Here is a 17,809-nt window from a genome sequence, read left to right on the forward strand (position 1 = left end):
AACCTGTATATAAACCAAATCGAACCGAAGTAAATATGGATTTAGATTAGTAGTTTTATTTTAATAACCGAAATACCGACAAAACCGAACCGAATCGAAATCCGATATCCGGATTGAACACCCCTAATCCAAATGAAACCGAACTATTATTTCATTTTTTCAAAATATAATAAAATAATAATTTCATCTCGTGCAAGGCGCGAGTCTTATCCTAGTGACTAGATATTTATAAAAAAATGGTTGCCCTGATCTTTTCTTCATATACATTGTGGGATAAAACTATAAAATGCTATATTTATTGCTACATGAAAAAAAACAACCAAGGCACTCTCAATTTTTGTTGGAAATAATACAAAACTTTTGATATTTAAAAGTATAGTATTTCTTTAACAAATAACATTCTAAATTAATCATTTCTAAGCATTGGTCGAATCTCTTATTTGTTCTACAATAGATATATGACCAGTTTTCAGTTATACTTATTGTGGAATAATATATATATATATATATACGCTATATGCAAATGATTCCTATATTAGAAAAATAAAGCTCCAAAAAGCTTATGTTAATTTATATTTCCGAAAATTTAACAATGTATCATAATTTTTTTTCTTTAAAAAAATCTTTGCAAAAAATCTTCTTCAAAATAGTAAGGAAATGAGTAAGTTACGCTATATAAGCCAACTATTATTTTTCTCTTATTTTGATTGAACTCATATTATTCATTATTCGCAACTTTTTATTTTGAATTCTAACAATTTGCATATATCAAAAAATTTGAAAGTAAGTTCAAATTTTGAATTAGTTGGATGAAAATATCCAAAAGCGGAGGCAATTAGAAAGGAATAAGGTCAGTTGACCCCACTATTTTTCCAAAAAAAAAAATTGTAAAATATTTGTTTGTACTGAAGAAAATTTGCATTAGTCTCACTAAAAAGGAAAATTTATCTCAGCTAAATCTTTTTGATCTCAATATAAAATGCTTTTGGCTCCACCACTGAAAATATCAAATATTCAATGTTATTTCCTTTGGACTGACTCTTGAAGATCGTGTGCATTAAGGGTTGTAGTAACTTGTAAGAGAGCTGGCGTCAATCAGTATAATATTACAAGTAGCTTAGAGTTGAAAAAAGAAAACACCAAGAATTTTGGAAGAAATGATAGTTACAATTAATGTTTTTTTTTTTTGCCAAAATTTACAATTAATGTTTATTAGGAGAGAAGAAGAATCAGAAAGCACTTGGACTAATGTGCATGATACAAAATCCCGAACGTTGTCGTTCAGTTCGGCAGAGATAGATCTGTTAGTTTGTTTTTTCTTAACCTAAAATAATTAGAGGAAACTGTATGATTAAGAGTGAGGAAGAGGAAGTGAACAAAAGAGACGCACGTGATGCGAAGGTGTTTTGGATTTTGATTACGGCGAGTACAAATCAGAATAGCTGGTCTTCTTGTCCTTTTCCCTCTCGTCTCATCTTCGTCTTTATTATCTCATCTCTCAAGTTATCAACAAACAATTTTTGTCGGCTTTAAAAAGAATTAAATCGTTTCATTTATCAAATTGATTATTTTAAGCTAATCCTTTTTGTTATTTATCTAAATGTCATATTTATAATTATAAGTTTATAATATAGAATGTCAGCATAAATTATATAACTGTATATCATATAACAAGGAAGTCGAGTTCGTCTGAATTACAATTGTTAGTATATATTCCCTCTGTTTTCAAAAGATTCATATTTTAGGATTTTCATAGATATTAAAAACACACTAAATTTGCATAATTTTTTGTGATTATCTTTTTTTCTCACAATTTTAAGCCAATAAAAATCTAATAAGTATAATTAAGTTTTTTGAAATTTACAATTATTTAATAAAATATGCATTGAAAATGCAAAAATTAAATCTTTTAGAAACAAATTTTTTTTCTAAAATATTGATATTTTAGAAACGGAGGGAGTATAAAACAACTCGGAAGTCGAGTTCGTCTGGATACACGAAGAAATACGATGTGTCTTTTGGAAAAACTCAAAGTTTTAACTAAATGATGCAGCGAAAATTGGGAGTTAATTAAAAGTAAATTGTGTTTAGTATTTGATGACTTTGTAGTTTTTTATTACAAAAAGGGAGATAAATGAAAATTGAAAGAAAGAGAGTTTTACGAAGAAAAACTTTAAGTTTTATTGATTTTTTGCTTCTCAAGATTATATAGTCTTATTATACTCCCTCTGTTTTTTAATAAGTGTCGTTTTAGAGTTGTGCACACGGATTAAGAAATCATTAAATTTTGCATATTTTTCATACAAAAACATTATTACCCATACATCTCAACCAATAGAAAAATAAAATGCAAAATAAAATTAATAAATTTTGCATTGAAATGCTAAAACGACACTTATTTTGCAACGAAAAAAATCTCTACAACGACACTTAATATGAAACGGAGGGAGTATTATATGTGAACAGTAGATTTTATTCTCTACAGTGACATCAACACATGACAGTTTGTGCACTGAAAAAAACAAATCTATTCGCAACGGTTAGCTGACCTTATCGTACGAAAGCAAGAACGTTGAACATTAACTGCTTTTTTGAAGCTAAACGAAAGAGGTTTAGGCTGAATTTGAGTGATGACCGTGTGGAATTGAACTGACATTTGCCTTCATTAGCAGGCTCACTTGTTTGAGTAGACCGCCCATGATCAGTGTTTCCCCTCCAACTAAGTGTCGGAGGTGGCGAGACACCGAGTTTGCCACACAACAACAAGAGACTTTGTAAAGACATCAGCAATCTGAAGAGAAGCTGGAATGTGCCCGACCTCAAGTTTTTTTATAGAAACTCCTTCTCGAACGTAATGGTAGACGTAGTCAACTTCAAAGTGTTTCGTACGCTTGTAAAACATTGGATTTGCACTCAGACACACAGCGGACAAGTTAACACACAGAAACAGAGGAGTGATCTTCTGTCCCAGGCCCATAACCAGATATTGTTCTATATTCTGCATCAGTTGAAGATTTGGAAATTGTCTCATGACGTTTTGCAGACCAAGATATGATGTTGGATCCATGGAAGGTACATAAACCACTAGTAGACCTTCTTGTATCCTTGCAACCAGTTCAGTCACTGTCACTGTAACACACCAATGTCGAATGTGTCTCTGCACTGATGCTAAATCCGTGATTCACAGTTCTTTTTATATATCTCAGTATTCTTTTGAGGAGCTGAAAGTCTAATACACTGGGTTGATACATCTTTTGACAGATATAATTGATTGAGAATTGAAGATCAGGTCTCGTAAGTGTAAGATACTCCAACTTACCAACAAAACTTCGAAAATATGATGGTTCAGCAAAATATTCATCATGTCCTTGAAGATTATCCAACTTGATCAGCAATGGAGTGGGCATTGAAGCACAATATTTCATACCAGTGGTAATCAGAAGATCTGTTGCATACTTGGACTGATTTAGAGAAACAAACCTCCTTAGTGATAGTGAATTTGTATGCCTAAAAAGTATGTATGTCTCCCATATCTTTCATTCTGAAAATTTTGTTGAATTTAGAAACAAGTTTATGCTAAAGTAGAGGGAACTCAGTAGCTTTATGATATCTGCTGTAGATGTCAGCATAAGGATAGTGAGATTCATCAAACAAGACATGGCGACTAATAAAAAAAATTCCAGTAGGTGGATAGTAACATCTATACTCCCTTGTACTTTTCATTATAAACAAGAAAGACACAAGTAAGTGATTTAGGATCTAACTTGATCTTCATGTATGGCCTCATATATGGAAAACACTTGCAGCCAATTACTCCTAAGCTTGTATAAACCGGAGCAGTTCCAAACAACACTTCATAAGAAATTCTATTATCAGGAAGAACATAAGATGGTAGAAGATTACTGAGAAATGTTGCATTAAAGAACGCTTATATCCAGAGTTGCTGAGGCACGTTACTGCAGTACATCATGTTGATTCCTAACTCAGTAATGTGTTTGTGCTTCCTCTCTGAAAATCCATTTTGTTGAGGTGTGTGAGGACATGACAACAGCTGTTTAATTCCAAATTCGCCAAGTGTGTCACAAACTGAGAACTTGTGAATTGTCCTCCTCCATGACACTGGAATTGAAATATATTTTGTTGAAACTGAGGTTCTACCAAAGTTTTAAATCGGGGAAATACCGAATATATATATCTGATTTAAACTTCAGTGGATAAAACCATGTAAGCCTTGAGTAATTGTCTACCAAAATAACATAGAAGCGAAGGCCTTGTGCAGAAACGACTGGACTTAGTCCCCATAAGTCACAATGTATCTTCTCTAACGGTCTAGTGAAAAAAGTTTCAGATGGTAGAATGGCAGCCTGTAACTCTTGCCAAGTTGACATGATTCACTCAGCATGGACCCATATCTTCATTCAAACTATTGCATTATTCATGGCTAGAAGTTGAAGAATGTCCTTGTGAGGATAGCCCAGCCTTTGATGCCAAATATCCACACTTGTAGCTTGTTTTGTGGAGTAAACAGCTTGAAATCTTGCATCCGTGAACATATACAAATCCTTGCGTCTTCTGCCTTGAGTTATCACATGTTTTGTTTGATTGTCCTTAACAAAAACAGTATCATAATAATCAAATGTAATTTCACATGATGTTGTGTTCTTAGGCTGCAGAATATGGAAACTATTCTTGACCAGTGCTCTGTTCCTGATCAGAAAACCTCATCGTAATGAGAGCACTGTGGATACTATCTGGTGCCTGAAACTCCTGACCATAGCGGTTGTAGCATCTTGCGGCAGAGTGACCATACTCTCCACATATTTAACAAGTTGGTGTAGTGTTGGAACCGTACCATGAGCTTGAGTTTTCTCTACCATTAGCACCAGAGAACTGTTGTTGAAAACAACGTCCCCGTGTAGAATAAGAGTTGCTGCGACCTCGATAGCCACCTCTGTTTCTGTAAGCTCCTCTTCCTCTGTTGTTAGAGTATCCTAGTCCAGCATGGAAGGACGTGAGCTGAGGTTTTACAGCGTTTTTTTGATTGTAGACTTGGAGCTTATCATCAAAGCCAATCAGCTTAAACACCGCATCTTCAAATGACATCTCAGCAACCGAATCCATGGAGTGATCAATCACCGTACAAATCGATTCATACTCTTTCCATAGACTGTTTAAAGCACCACAAATCATATCATGCTCAGAATAAGACAACCAATAGAGTCGAACTGGTGACAAACACTATTAATCTCTCTTAAGTACTCGGTCATGGTTCTCTAGTTCTTAGCCATAACTTGGAGTTTACGCTGGAGGTCGAGTTTTCTTGTAGCTGAGACACGATTGTACTTCTTTTCGAGACAGTAACAGACCTCCTGCGCTTAAGTGAGACCATAGACAAATCAGAGAGTTTCTTCCGACAAGGATCCAAACAACCAAGCTATGACCAGTTGGTCTTTATGCATCCACTTCTGGAACTCAGGATTGGCTTCTGTAACCACATCTCCTTCGCAAACAGTGAAAGTTGGAGCTGGCTGAACAGAACCTCCATTGATGAAACCGAGAAGCGATTGACCTGACAGAAACGATTCAAACTGCGTTTTCCAAAGAAGATAACTGGAAGACTTGACTTTCAACGTCACACACTGAGATATGCTCAGTGATGGCATAGACATAGCATCAGAGTCTTTCATGGCCTGATACCATGAAGATTGAAAGAAACCGAGAGTTTTACGAAGAAGACACTTTTACGTTTATTGTTTTATTGCTTCCAAGGATTACATAGTCTCATTACATATTACAGCCTGTACACTGAGACAAGCGAATCTATTTGCAGTAAGATTGTCAAAAAATTTAGTTTCTAGAATCTTAAATTATGACTCCACTTGATATATAAAACATGTTCTTATTGAATATAATTTAATATTCATTCAAAAAAAACGGCAATATGCACTTTAAAAGTAAATAAATAATTATGAAAATAGAATCGAAATAGGAAACTATAATTCAATAATGATTTTTTCACTGTGCAAACACTATACAAAGGTAGCTGCATATATATATATCATATACAAAGGTAACTAATCTATACAAAGGTGTCATGCTTGTGCAAACACTATACAAAGGTAGCTGCATATATATATCATATACAAAGGTAACTAATCTATACAAAGGTGTCATGCTTGTGCAAACACTATACAAAGGTAACTAATTTATACAAAGGTAGCTGCATATATATATGGTGCCAAACAGGTAAGATACAGAGCATTATAAGGGTGTTGTTCTTATGTTCCTAAGAAGAGAACATTCTTGGGTAGGTTTAGGTGGCCCATGTGTTTTGTTTTTCTCTGCTGACTCTTACTACATTACATGGTGAAGTATATGATGCACAAGTTTCTGTCTTCAATTTTATGTTGGACTCGCTGGTTAATGACACTTGATGTGTACTTTGTCCTTGGATTTTTCTTTCTATAATTCTCCAATCTAATCCATTGCCAAGCATGACACGTAAATAAGAGAAGCGAAAAGTCCTGTACTGTTTCCGTTAGATTTTGTTTATAAACTACCGTCTCATACGCCATATGATATGGCAATATGTATTTCAATCAAAGACTTGATTTCTAATCTCCTTTGCAAATTTCCATGGCATCAATTTTGTATCAAAATAATAAACGTGGTTTAGATCCCACTAAAGCAGTGAATTGTGTTTTTCTTACAATAAGTTTGTGATATCGAAATTTAACAAAAGGAGTAATTGTTACATAATTGATGTTATATAATTTTAACATTATTTTATATGTTTTACGGAATAATATATATTAAATTAATTAATCTATGTTTAATTTTAAATACTTTTATAATCAGTTTACAATTTTTAATATAAATAAAAATAAAAAATTAATGAGAATCCTTTATATATTAATCGAGGATCATTACAAACTTTGAGTCTAGCCACATGTCATCACCATAATGATTTTCAAAATCCTTAGAGAAATAGGTTGGTTCATCTAAATGTATATTATATTTTTTTATTAAATTAACTATCAAATTGATTAGTAATGCATAAAAAATATTCTCCATTATTTCTTTAAATAAAATCTACGGAATACCAAATATGATTAATATATATATATATATATATATATGAAATTTAATGATTTTGAATAATAATGATCTTATTATATAAAGTTTGGTTCTTCAAACTTACTAATTAACATGATCGCGACATGTGTCAATAATTTTTAATTGTAAATATTATCTAATAGTAAATTCTATTTTAAATTCATAAACAAAAGATAATCGCAAAGTATTATTTGATAGTAATATTAATTGATATTGATTTTAAAATATTGATATTGATAATCGCAAATTTCAAAATATTAATTGATAGTAATTTTATTTTTAATATTGTGACATGTGTTAGAATATCTCATAATTAAATATATACTAAGATAACAAAAAAAACAATTTTGAAATTTATTTAGTAGTAAAAAACGAAAAAAAAATATTTAATAATATTCTTTCATAATTTTTCCTTTAAAATCCTAAACAAAAAAATTTGTCAAAGACTATATTAAGCTTGGTTCTTCAAAGTTTTTGATTACATGATTGTGATACATAGAAGTTATTTATTTCAAATTGTGATATGTATTAAACTATCTCATTTTTAAAAATAAATATAATAAGATAATAAAAACGATTTTAATTAAAAATTAATTATATAGTAATTTCCATATTTCATATCTTAAAAAAAAAGTTCAAAATATTAATTGATAGTAATTTTATTTTTAATATTGTGACATGTGTTAGAATATCTCATAATTAAATATATTATATATTCTAATAAAATTAAAAAACGATTTTTAAAAAAATAATTTTCAAAACTATTTAATAGTAAAATATAACTTCTAAAAAATAGTAATTTTCTAGAAATTTTCCTTTCTAAAAATCCAAAGATTTTTTTTTTGTAAAATAACTTATTTAATACTAATTTTCCTTTCTGAAATCTAAAAAAAAAAAGATAATTGTAAAAGATTATTTGGTATTAATTTTCCTTTTAAAATTTTTACATGTTTTAAAATATCTTATGATTAGGATAATATATAACAAGATAATAAAAACAATTGTTTAAAAAGTAATTTTAGAATTATTTAATAGTTTGTTTCTCTACTTTTTTTTATTTTTCAAAGTTGTAAACAAAAAAAATATTCAAATAATTTATTTAAACTAATTTTTGTTTTCTTAATTTCTAATGAAAATATTGTAAAAAAGGTTTTTGATAATTATTTGATATTATTTATTTGATAGTAATTGCCCTTTCCTTAAATCTTAAACATAAGAAAATAAAACTATGACAGAGTGTTTAATAGTAATTATTCGATCCGTAGCCACCTGGATATTCGGTGTTATGTATATCCAGAAAATTTTAGAATTTTGGCATGTTATCCGATTATAAAAAATAAATTAAAAATTAATAAATAAATCAAAAATTACAAAACATAAAATAATAATAATATTTTATTACAAAAATTAAAATTTATTACTTTTAAAAATTCTAATAATAACTTAATAAATTTAGTAGATAAAAGTACTATAAAACTTATACACAATATAATATTTGTATAACTTATATATATACTTCTTTAATACATGTATATATATGCATATAATGGATCAGATATCTATTTTTAAAAATATTAGTATTTGTGATTTGCTTCGTTTCTTTCGGATATTGCATATAAGTATTTTATTTGCTTCATAGAGTTACGGATATTCAGAAATTCGGGTGAAATCGAAATGGATAAGGAATCGAATCAAAATTTACGGATATTTTGTCCATCCCTATATAGATTCTATGTTGTTGTGACCAAGTTAATGTGACTATTATGCATATGTGTGTTTATCATTATCGACATATAAAATTGGTTATGTTGTTGTAGATGCCACTATAGAATTTAAATCAACTAGAACGACTTTGCAATTAAATGTTGTAGTTTATGCTATTAAGGAATTTAAATCAAAGAGAAACACTTTGCAATAGAACAATGTTGCTAATAACTCGCCTATGAAACATGATTATCGAAGCTGAAATACTAACCGGAGGTTATGTGGCAACATGACTATTGAAGGTAAAATCCCAACCGGAAGTTAGGTGAAAAAAACAGATTTTTATTCTTAAAATAAGTCTCATACCAACAGATGTAATATGACCTTTTAAACTGAAAAGATTTTAATTTCCTAAAACAGTTTGTTATGCAATAACTATCAACAATAGTTAAGGTTAAAGTATAAAATGTTGGTATATTTTCCAAGTTCAGACTTACAATTTTACGTTGCACTATCAAGAGTCATTACAACTGGAGAGCTTTCTATTTTTAAAGTATCTATATTATTATTTATGAATTGATTTTGCTGATTTGTCACATTATCCATGATTTTAGCTAATTTTGCTTATTTGTCATATTCTTATTAGTTTTTAGATTAAATCATAATTTTTTTAATTTAGATAATATAAATATTTCGAAATTTCTAATTAATTTATTAATTTAAATAATATAAATATCTGAAGATTTCTAATTGTAATAAAGATTATAATTATTTTAACTTTCACAAGATTTTCATTAGTTTTTAGCTTAAATAATTAATTTATGATTTTGTCACATTCTCCATGGTTTTAGCTAATTTTGCTTATTTTTCATATTCTTATTAGTTTTTAAATTAAATCATCAATTTTTTAATTTAGATAATATAAAATATTTCGAACTTTCTAATTAATTTATTAATTTAAACAATATAAATATCAAGAAATTTCTAATTGTAATTATAATTATTTTAACTTTCACAAGAATTTTATAAGTTTTTATCTTAAATAATTAATTTATTAATTTAAATAATATAAATGTCTCAAACCTTTTTAATTGCAATTACAATTTTAATTATTTTAAACAAGTTAGGATCAATTCTTATGATGTAAGATGTTTTAAACTCTATAGTTTCATTTTTCTAATTCATTCTAAGTTGTCTCGATTATATTTTTTGATATATATATTTATGTACTTTTGATATTTGCTTTTTAGTTGGAGTTCTATGTTTTTCTTCTTTCTTTGAGTTTGAAAGACTATGAGCAAATCGGTTTTGTTACATGGAGTTTGGAATTAAAAATTACTTTGGAAGTTATTTCACGTGTATGTTTTATTAATGTTTAATCTATAAGAAAAATATGCTTTGATATTAAGTTTAGAGAGTTGCATATGTAATCATGTTATGAACATGTGTTTAATGGTTTAATTTCTAAAATGGCTAAATTATATATATTTTTAATGAAAAAATAGATTTATCATTATATAATTAACCATAAATTAACTTTAATAATAAAACTGTCATTATCTATTTTTATTTTATTAAAAGTAAACTTATGAAATATTAAGATAAGTCGATGTATATCTTTATCAAGTAAACCAATGAAATATTGTCATTATCTCAGTTTGTTTTTTTTTAAAAGGTTTTCTTCTTAATTATCATTGAACTTTAGTTTTTATGTACTTTTTATTTATTTTGTTCTCATTTCGTGTGTTTTAGTGTTTTTTTGGTAATTTAATACATGTTTCTGGTTCATAAATACAAAGTAGATTAAGAGAGACCAGAATTTCACATTCTCACTATACTCTATTGTGTGAAATATTTTTGATATGTAATTATGCTCTTATGGATCTCATGGTTTTATAGTATTCATTTTTGTTAAGAAGACATAGACCGAAATAAAAATCAAGAAAACCAAAATAATTAAGAATATAAAAAATAAATTATCACGATATTTAAATTATAATACATACATTAGTAACTATTAGTGATTTTGCTTACTTGTCATATTCTCCATGATTTTAGCTAATTTTGCTTATTTGTCATAGTTTTATTAAGTTTAAGCTAAATTATCATTGATGTATTATTTGTTTTGAGCTGAGTTACTAAATCATTAATTTAAAATAATAGCCTTGATGAATATTCTATATAAATAAAAACGAAATTTATTTTATTAATATTAAATTTATATGTTATATTAGCTTTTCTTATTTGTCATATTTTTATTAGGTTTTAGACTTTTAGATAGGTTATTAATTTATTATTAGTTTCTAACTATTCACTACTTTATTTTATTGATATAAAGTTTATATGTTATATGCTATATTAAATAATTGATTACAAAATAATATTTTAGAATTATAAAAAAAAAAGATAATTCTTCTATATATATTCTTTTTGTGTCTACCTGAAAACAATATTTTTATTATAAAAGTTAAAAAAAATTAAGATACAAACAATTTATTATTAAATATTAGTCAACCAAAAAATATAAATATATTTTCTAAACTATCTCTAAGATATGAGTGTTTTAAAAAAACTTAACACAATATCTACTCAAGAATGGAACTTATTGGGATGCCAAGGAAAATACGGCTGGATCTTGGGCTTGGCGCAAGCTCCTCAAGCTTCGTCCGCTAGCCTATGAGTATTTTAAGTATGAAGTAAAAGATGGAAGGGCTGTCTCCTTTTGGTTTGATAATTGGCTCGGTATGGGGAAGCTGATTGAAGTAACTGGAGAGATCGGAATTTAGTACCTAGGGGTAGCACGCCATGCTACCGTTGCAGAGGTGGCTGGTGAGAGCGCCTGGAAAATTCGAAGTAGAGGATACCGACGTTTCCCTGAAGTATATGGGAAAATATCTTCTGTTCCATTGCCGAGACCAACTGATGGGGCAGACAAGGTTCTGTGGCGCACTAATGAAACTGAGTACAGGGACAAATTTTCGTCATCAAGCACTTGGAATCAGCTGCGAAACAAAAAGGAAAGAGTTATCTGGAGAAGGCTTGTGTTGTTCAGTCAGGCTGTTCCTCGACAGTCCTTTATGGCATGGCTTGCTTTCAGGAACCGTCTATCTACCGGAGACAGGATGAGAACATGGGGAATAACGCAGGGTTGCACTCTGTGTGGTGAAGTAAATGAGACTCGAGACCATCTGTTTTTGCATGTCCATACTCTTTTACAGTTTGGATTGACATGGCGGGGAAGTTAATGGGAGCAGCCATAACACCGGACTGGGAGGATACAATAGCATCACTTCTCCAGCCTGTGCATAGTCGCATTGACTCTGTGCTAAGGAGGATGGTGTTCCAAACAGTTCTTTATGCTATATGGAGAGAGCGGAACTCGCGCCGTCATGGAGGGTCTGGGATCACGGTGGAGAAGATGAAAAGAGCTATTGACAAGCAGATACAGAATCGTATATCCTCACTGCAGTACACCATGGGGCATCCTCTAGAAGGGCTTTGTCGGAGATGGTTTCAAGTTAGCTCTTAATACAAAATTGTTCATTCTTTTATTCTTGAACGCTTAATAGGCTAGATCTTTTTTTCCTTACTTGTAAAGGAGCCATTTGATCAATAAATTTGATATTCAATCAAAAAAAAAAAACTTAACACAATAATAAGTATATATTTTGATTAAAAGTATTTGACATATATAATATTTTGATGTTTGATTTAACTATTTAAAAACATAAATAATAATTTATTATGATGGTTTTAGATTAATAAGAAATAAATTAATAAGTATTTATAAGAAATTTATCCCCGCATGTGCGGACAACACACCTAGTTTGATAATAATTTTTGCATCATCAATCTTTTTTTTAATTTATATTATTAAATTTTTTTTAAACAAACACATTAATCATATAATAAAACAAATTAGTTTTTTTCTTATGTGTTATATTTTAACTTTTTTAAAACAACTATAAATTACTAAAACTGTTAAAAGTCTTACAATGAAAATTTTGTGAACATTGTTTTATTTTTTATTTTTATAAAAAGATACAAATGATCCTAAAATCATATGAATATGAAGTATCATTTAATAGATATTCAAATTACATATTTATTAATTTTAATATCGTTTAAATTAAACTATATACTATATAAAAATATATAAATACTTTAATTTCAAAATTTATACTGAAAATGTATTGAGACCTGAATATTTTAAATTTTGAACATTTTTCATATAAGATATTCAAAGTATACCATTACATAACAAGGCGATATAATATTTAACTAGGATAAAACATGGCTTTGCGAAGGGTAAGCTTATATAATAAAAATTAAAACTATAGATTACTAAAACTATTAAACATCCCACAAATGTTTTTGTTATCAGTTATTTTAATTTTTTATAAAAAGATATAAATGATCAAAAATAGAAAAAAATGTTTGTTAGATTAAAAAATTATTTAAGTGTTTGCCCCAATTTAATTATATATACAGAAGTCACTAATTTTTTTTATTATTCAATATATATTTATTATTCCATAATATGTAAGGAACATATATACATAAAAGTAATTTATATACATTCTTTTTCATTTTAGTTTTCTTCCTAGGTTTATGCACACATATTAAGAAGATATATGATTTTGTAGATTTTCAAAATAAAAACACAATTACTTATACACTTAACCCTATTTTGATCAATAGAAAATAAATTTTATTAATAAATTATGCATTAAAACTCTAAAAAGACACTTATTTTGAAACAATTTTTTTCCTATAACGACAACTAAATTGAAACGAAGGGAGTATAGTAATCATCTCATGGAAAGCGCAGATCTTAACCTAGTAGTTCATTAAAGAAGTAAACATAAACTTATACTCCTTAGATTAACTAATCTAGACCATAGGGTTTAGAATTAAGATTGGAAATTTGAGATTGAGGTTTAAAATTTTATAAAGTAAAAAATAAATATTAAAATTTTGAAAATAAAAAATTTAAAAATAATTTCAAAAGTTATTTTTGAATTTTTTAAAAAAAGTTAAAACAAAAACTTTCGAAAAAATTCTACAAATTCGAATTTGAAAACATATAATTTGAAACGATAAAAACCTATTTAAATTTATTTTTATTTATATTTATATATTTAAGGTATAATGGTCGTTTCTTTTATTAAATAAAACATTTTGGTCATTGTTTTCTTTAGTATCTTTTTTGTGACAAAAACTTGAAAATAGAGAATTTCCCAAAAAAAAAGAGAATTTCCCAAAATTATTATATAACTATTCGTTATTAATATATAAAATAAAAATTTAGTTATTAATCAGTAGAAAACACCCTGAAATCTTGAAAGTAGGAAAAATACAAACATTTTCATTCCCAACTCGTTACACCTTAAGTAGCTAGTTTGTTTATTGTTGTAATTAATTTAACGAGCATTATGGATCTTTTAAGAACGGAATGAGTACTATATACAAAGGTTTCTGAACTTTGAAATTATTGTGACAAAAACAAAAGAACAAAAAGACTTTCAATCCCTTGTGAATGCATTTCACCACGAGAACAAAAGAGACTTAGTAAATGATAAGACAAGATATCGATAGTAATTTGGTTTCTTATATGGGACTTTTGTTGGTGATGACCCAATTTGAAAAGGAATCAAGAGTGTTTTCATCTGCTCTGTAATGCTTTTGAGTAAACTCAAGGAACATGGGCCAAGTGAAATCAGGGTATCTCCTTGGTGTCTTGTCCAAAATCTCACTTGGTGGCTTCACAACTTTGTCTCTCTTCGGACACAAGAAGAATGCCATCGATTTCCTTGCACTCTCTCTGTTCACAACCGCTCTATGCAAACAACTCTTGAATATCCCGTTCGATAGAGCCTATAAAACCAAAGTTTTCAAATATTATTTATATATGATGAGTAACGAAAATGTGTATACTCTTTTAGATGGTCATTAATCACCATGAAAGTGTCACCGATATTGACGACAAAAGCCTTGGGATTGGGGGGAATGGATCGCCATTGATTGTCAACAAAGACTTGAAGGCCATTGACATGATCTTGGTGAAGGATGGTCAAAGAGCTTGGATCACAATGAGGCCCTGTACCTAATGTCAGATCTGGTGTCTGGCATGGAGGGTAATGATTTAGCCTCATTATGGAATCATTCTCTTCGAAAAACCCTCTAAAATAGTCGCGGTTTACGCCTAAACTTAGCCCCAGAAGCTCCATGATCTTTAGAGACAGAGAGCTCATTGCTTCACAGTACTCTTGGTATACATTCCTGCAAAAATGACCGGGAAATCATAAGCAAACCTGATCAAATTATCTCCGGTTTAATGATTTTGGTATAAGAAACCGGTTTGTTAAAGTAAGACTAGAAAAACAGAGGAAATAATCTTTAAAACAAAACAGAATAAATAATTCTGTTTGGTGTTTTTATTCTATTTTAGGACCCTTACCCAAATTGCTCGAACTCTTGTCCTAGTGTATCGGAGAAGTAATCCTGAACTATTTTCGATCCATTATTCTCGTTGGAAAACCGGAAAGAGAGAGTCTCCTTCCACGGGAGCTTGGTGGAAAATCTTCCAGTGAAACTACTGGCATAGCCACTGCTCTCACCGGGTTTTCTCTGAGCTCTTTGTTTTCCGGCTAGAGGCATGTCGAAGAATCTTTCCATGAAACGGTGACCGTCAGATATGAGGGACTCGCTGACTCCATGATTAACGACGAGAAAGAAACCATGTTTCGTGCAAGCTTCTGCGATGAGTCTAGAAGCCTCTAGAGTTGAGTCTTGGCTCGAGATATCGATGAAAGGGACTTTAAGCTCGGGAATGTCAATGGTAGGTTTCTCTTCATCTGGCCATATGAACTGGTTTGGTATTTGAGATTGGAGGTTAAGAAGAGAAGGGTTGAAGATTATTGGAGGAGTTTCATCATTTTCAAGACTTTGTTTTGGTTCTTGTTCTTTCTCTGCTGGAGACGTTGTTGTTGTTGTGCAAATTATCGCCATTTTTTGGTAGAGTTTTTATTTTGTCCTTTTCTGAGTTTGAATGAATGAAAAGGAGAAGTGGGAGTGAGTGTTGTTGAGGAGATGGGGGAACAAAGGGTCCTTCAAGTCTTTATATAAGCAAGCTTTCAACTCTTGTTAATGTTCGTTTGTTTTTATTTTCTTTATATTAATTTAGTTCCAATTTTTTCCAGATTTTTGTATTGAAGGGCTTTGCCACATGGGATTTCATACTAATATATTTTATCAGGTACATATAATAGTAGTGTTATCAACTTTTGCATGTATTGAAACTTTTTGGTATCAATCAAAACGACAAAGAAAACTAGACGACAACTAATTCCTAAATTAAATGTGCATGTTCTTGGCATTCATGCATGTTGGATTCAATCTTGATCTTATATAATACATTCTTATCGAAATCTTGCAATCATTTTAAATAAATATTGTAATGACAATTTGTCAAATGTGTGTATAGACTACCACACTTTTTAAGAATGCATGACCGTTTAACTAAGAAAGCTTTAAGTTAAATTTTACCAAAAAACTGTAGTTTCATTTTTATCAAATGTAAACTTTATTGATCAAATGAGGAAATACTGTTACATTTACAAACTTTTTGAAAGGAAATTAAATAAATGAAACTATGTTAAGACATAACTACTATCGATGCCTCTGATATTGGAGTAACATGGTGGAGTAGGAATATCCGATCAACTAAAACCTTAAACGAACGGTCTATATAACATTAACAGACTAATTAGTAAAGCTTCAATTATCTTGTTTATCTCAAGGGCTTATTCAAGCTTTAGATAGTGAATTCTAAAAAGATCATATATAACCAGTTCAAAGCTAGGTCAAATGAGTTAAGTGATTGTCCGAGATCTCAAGAGTTAGGTGCGGCATGTTCATCCGAGATATGCGAAGTAGTTGAGTTTCGGTTGGTACTAAAAGTACAATTCAAGCGTCGGAGAAGACTTTCACTTAATTCATATATAGAGAGACACACTTACATGTTGCACAAAAAAAAAGAGAGACACTTGCACATTTTTACTTCATTACCAATATTAATCAAACATCGATAGACTATTATATTTTACTCCATTACCAATATTAATCAATTCGTCGATTTACCAAATCTTTATTATGGGTCTTAGCGTCACACCGTAGTTGGAAAAGTTAATCATTATAAACCGTAGCAAGCTCATTCTATTCTAAATAATCTTTTGGATGACACGGATATTCTTTTGGTTAAAGATTTGTAGTTTAACGTATTCAGATTTTATTTACATCATCTTTAAATGGTTATACGTGCACTACGTTCTGTAGTGCATACTATCTCCTTTTTGAACGGGTACTTACTCTAGAATAAATTCATGTTTGACGAATACAAATATTACAGTATAGGTACATCCTCTGGAATCAGTTTTGGCTTCAGTCCAACAAACAAATTGCATGGGAATAGGAACTTGCTGTGTATTTTAATCACACAAAACAATACTGTTTTAAGCGAAAACAAGTAACTTAAATCAATGGATTATTTTGGTGGTGTCTGTTTTTATAGTTGGCAGGAGGAAGAGGTTCCCGAGGTTGTGTTTTGGCTGTATTAGGAGAAGTTTTAACTCCACATACTTATTTACTTTCTCGTCTTGCATAGTTTTAACATTTTCAGCTTAAAAATTTATAGTTGTTGTCTATTTTCTATTGGATGTCAAAGAAATTGGAAATATGAGACATAACTGCGTTTGAATCCGAACATAAGTAAATAACTTTGGGCTGGTCTTATAACACTTAAATGGTTACATATGGACGTTTGAAAACCCCACGACTCGCTGGATCTCCTCCTCTAATGCATACTCTTTCATGGTTGGTTTTATCAATTTCAAGTTTGGAGTTTCTATTTTTCCTGTCCACTGGATTACACTTTACAATTACTAACATTTATATGTTTTGTTTTACACTCGGTAACATTAATGTCTGT

General features: G+C 29.6%; 1 protein-coding gene across 1 annotated transcript; it reads right to left on the reverse strand.

Annotated features, from left to right (window-relative positions):
• Positions 1-14,283: 14,283 nt before the first annotated feature.
• Positions 14,284-15,899, reverse strand: LOC108840776 (gibberellin 20 oxidase 2). The gene is made up of 3 exons (XM_018613595.2): positions 15,281-15,899; positions 14,781-15,102; positions 14,284-14,697 (listed from the first exon to the last, which is right to left on the reverse strand). The coding sequence occupies exons 1-3, from the start codon at positions 15,829-15,831 to the stop codon at positions 14,431-14,433; spliced, it is 1,140 nt and encodes a 379-aa protein (XP_018469097.2). The 5' UTR covers positions 15,832-15,899; the 3' UTR covers positions 14,284-14,430.
• Positions 15,900-17,809: the final 1,910 nt, after the last annotated feature.

This window comes from Raphanus sativus, chromosome 2 (genome assembly GCF_000801105.2).
Source record: "Raphanus sativus cultivar WK10039 chromosome 2, ASM80110v3, whole genome shotgun sequence".
Lineage (NCBI taxonomy): Eukaryota > Viridiplantae > Streptophyta > Magnoliopsida > Brassicales > Brassicaceae > Raphanus > Raphanus sativus.

Bases quoted from the DNA above. Each gene is read 5' to 3' on its own strand.
- LOC108840776 (XM_018613595.2), bottom strand. From the start codon at position 15,831: ATGGCGATAATTTGCACAACAACAACAACGTCTCCAGCAGAGAAAGAA. The intron at 15,103-15,280 runs GTAAGGGTCCTA...TCATTTTTGCAG, and splicing joins CAAGAGTTCGAGCAATTTGG to GAATGTATACCAAGAGTACT. The intron at 14,698-14,780 runs GTGATTAATGAC...TTGGTTTTATAG, and splicing joins ATATCGGTGACACTTTCATG to GCTCTATCGAACGGGATATT.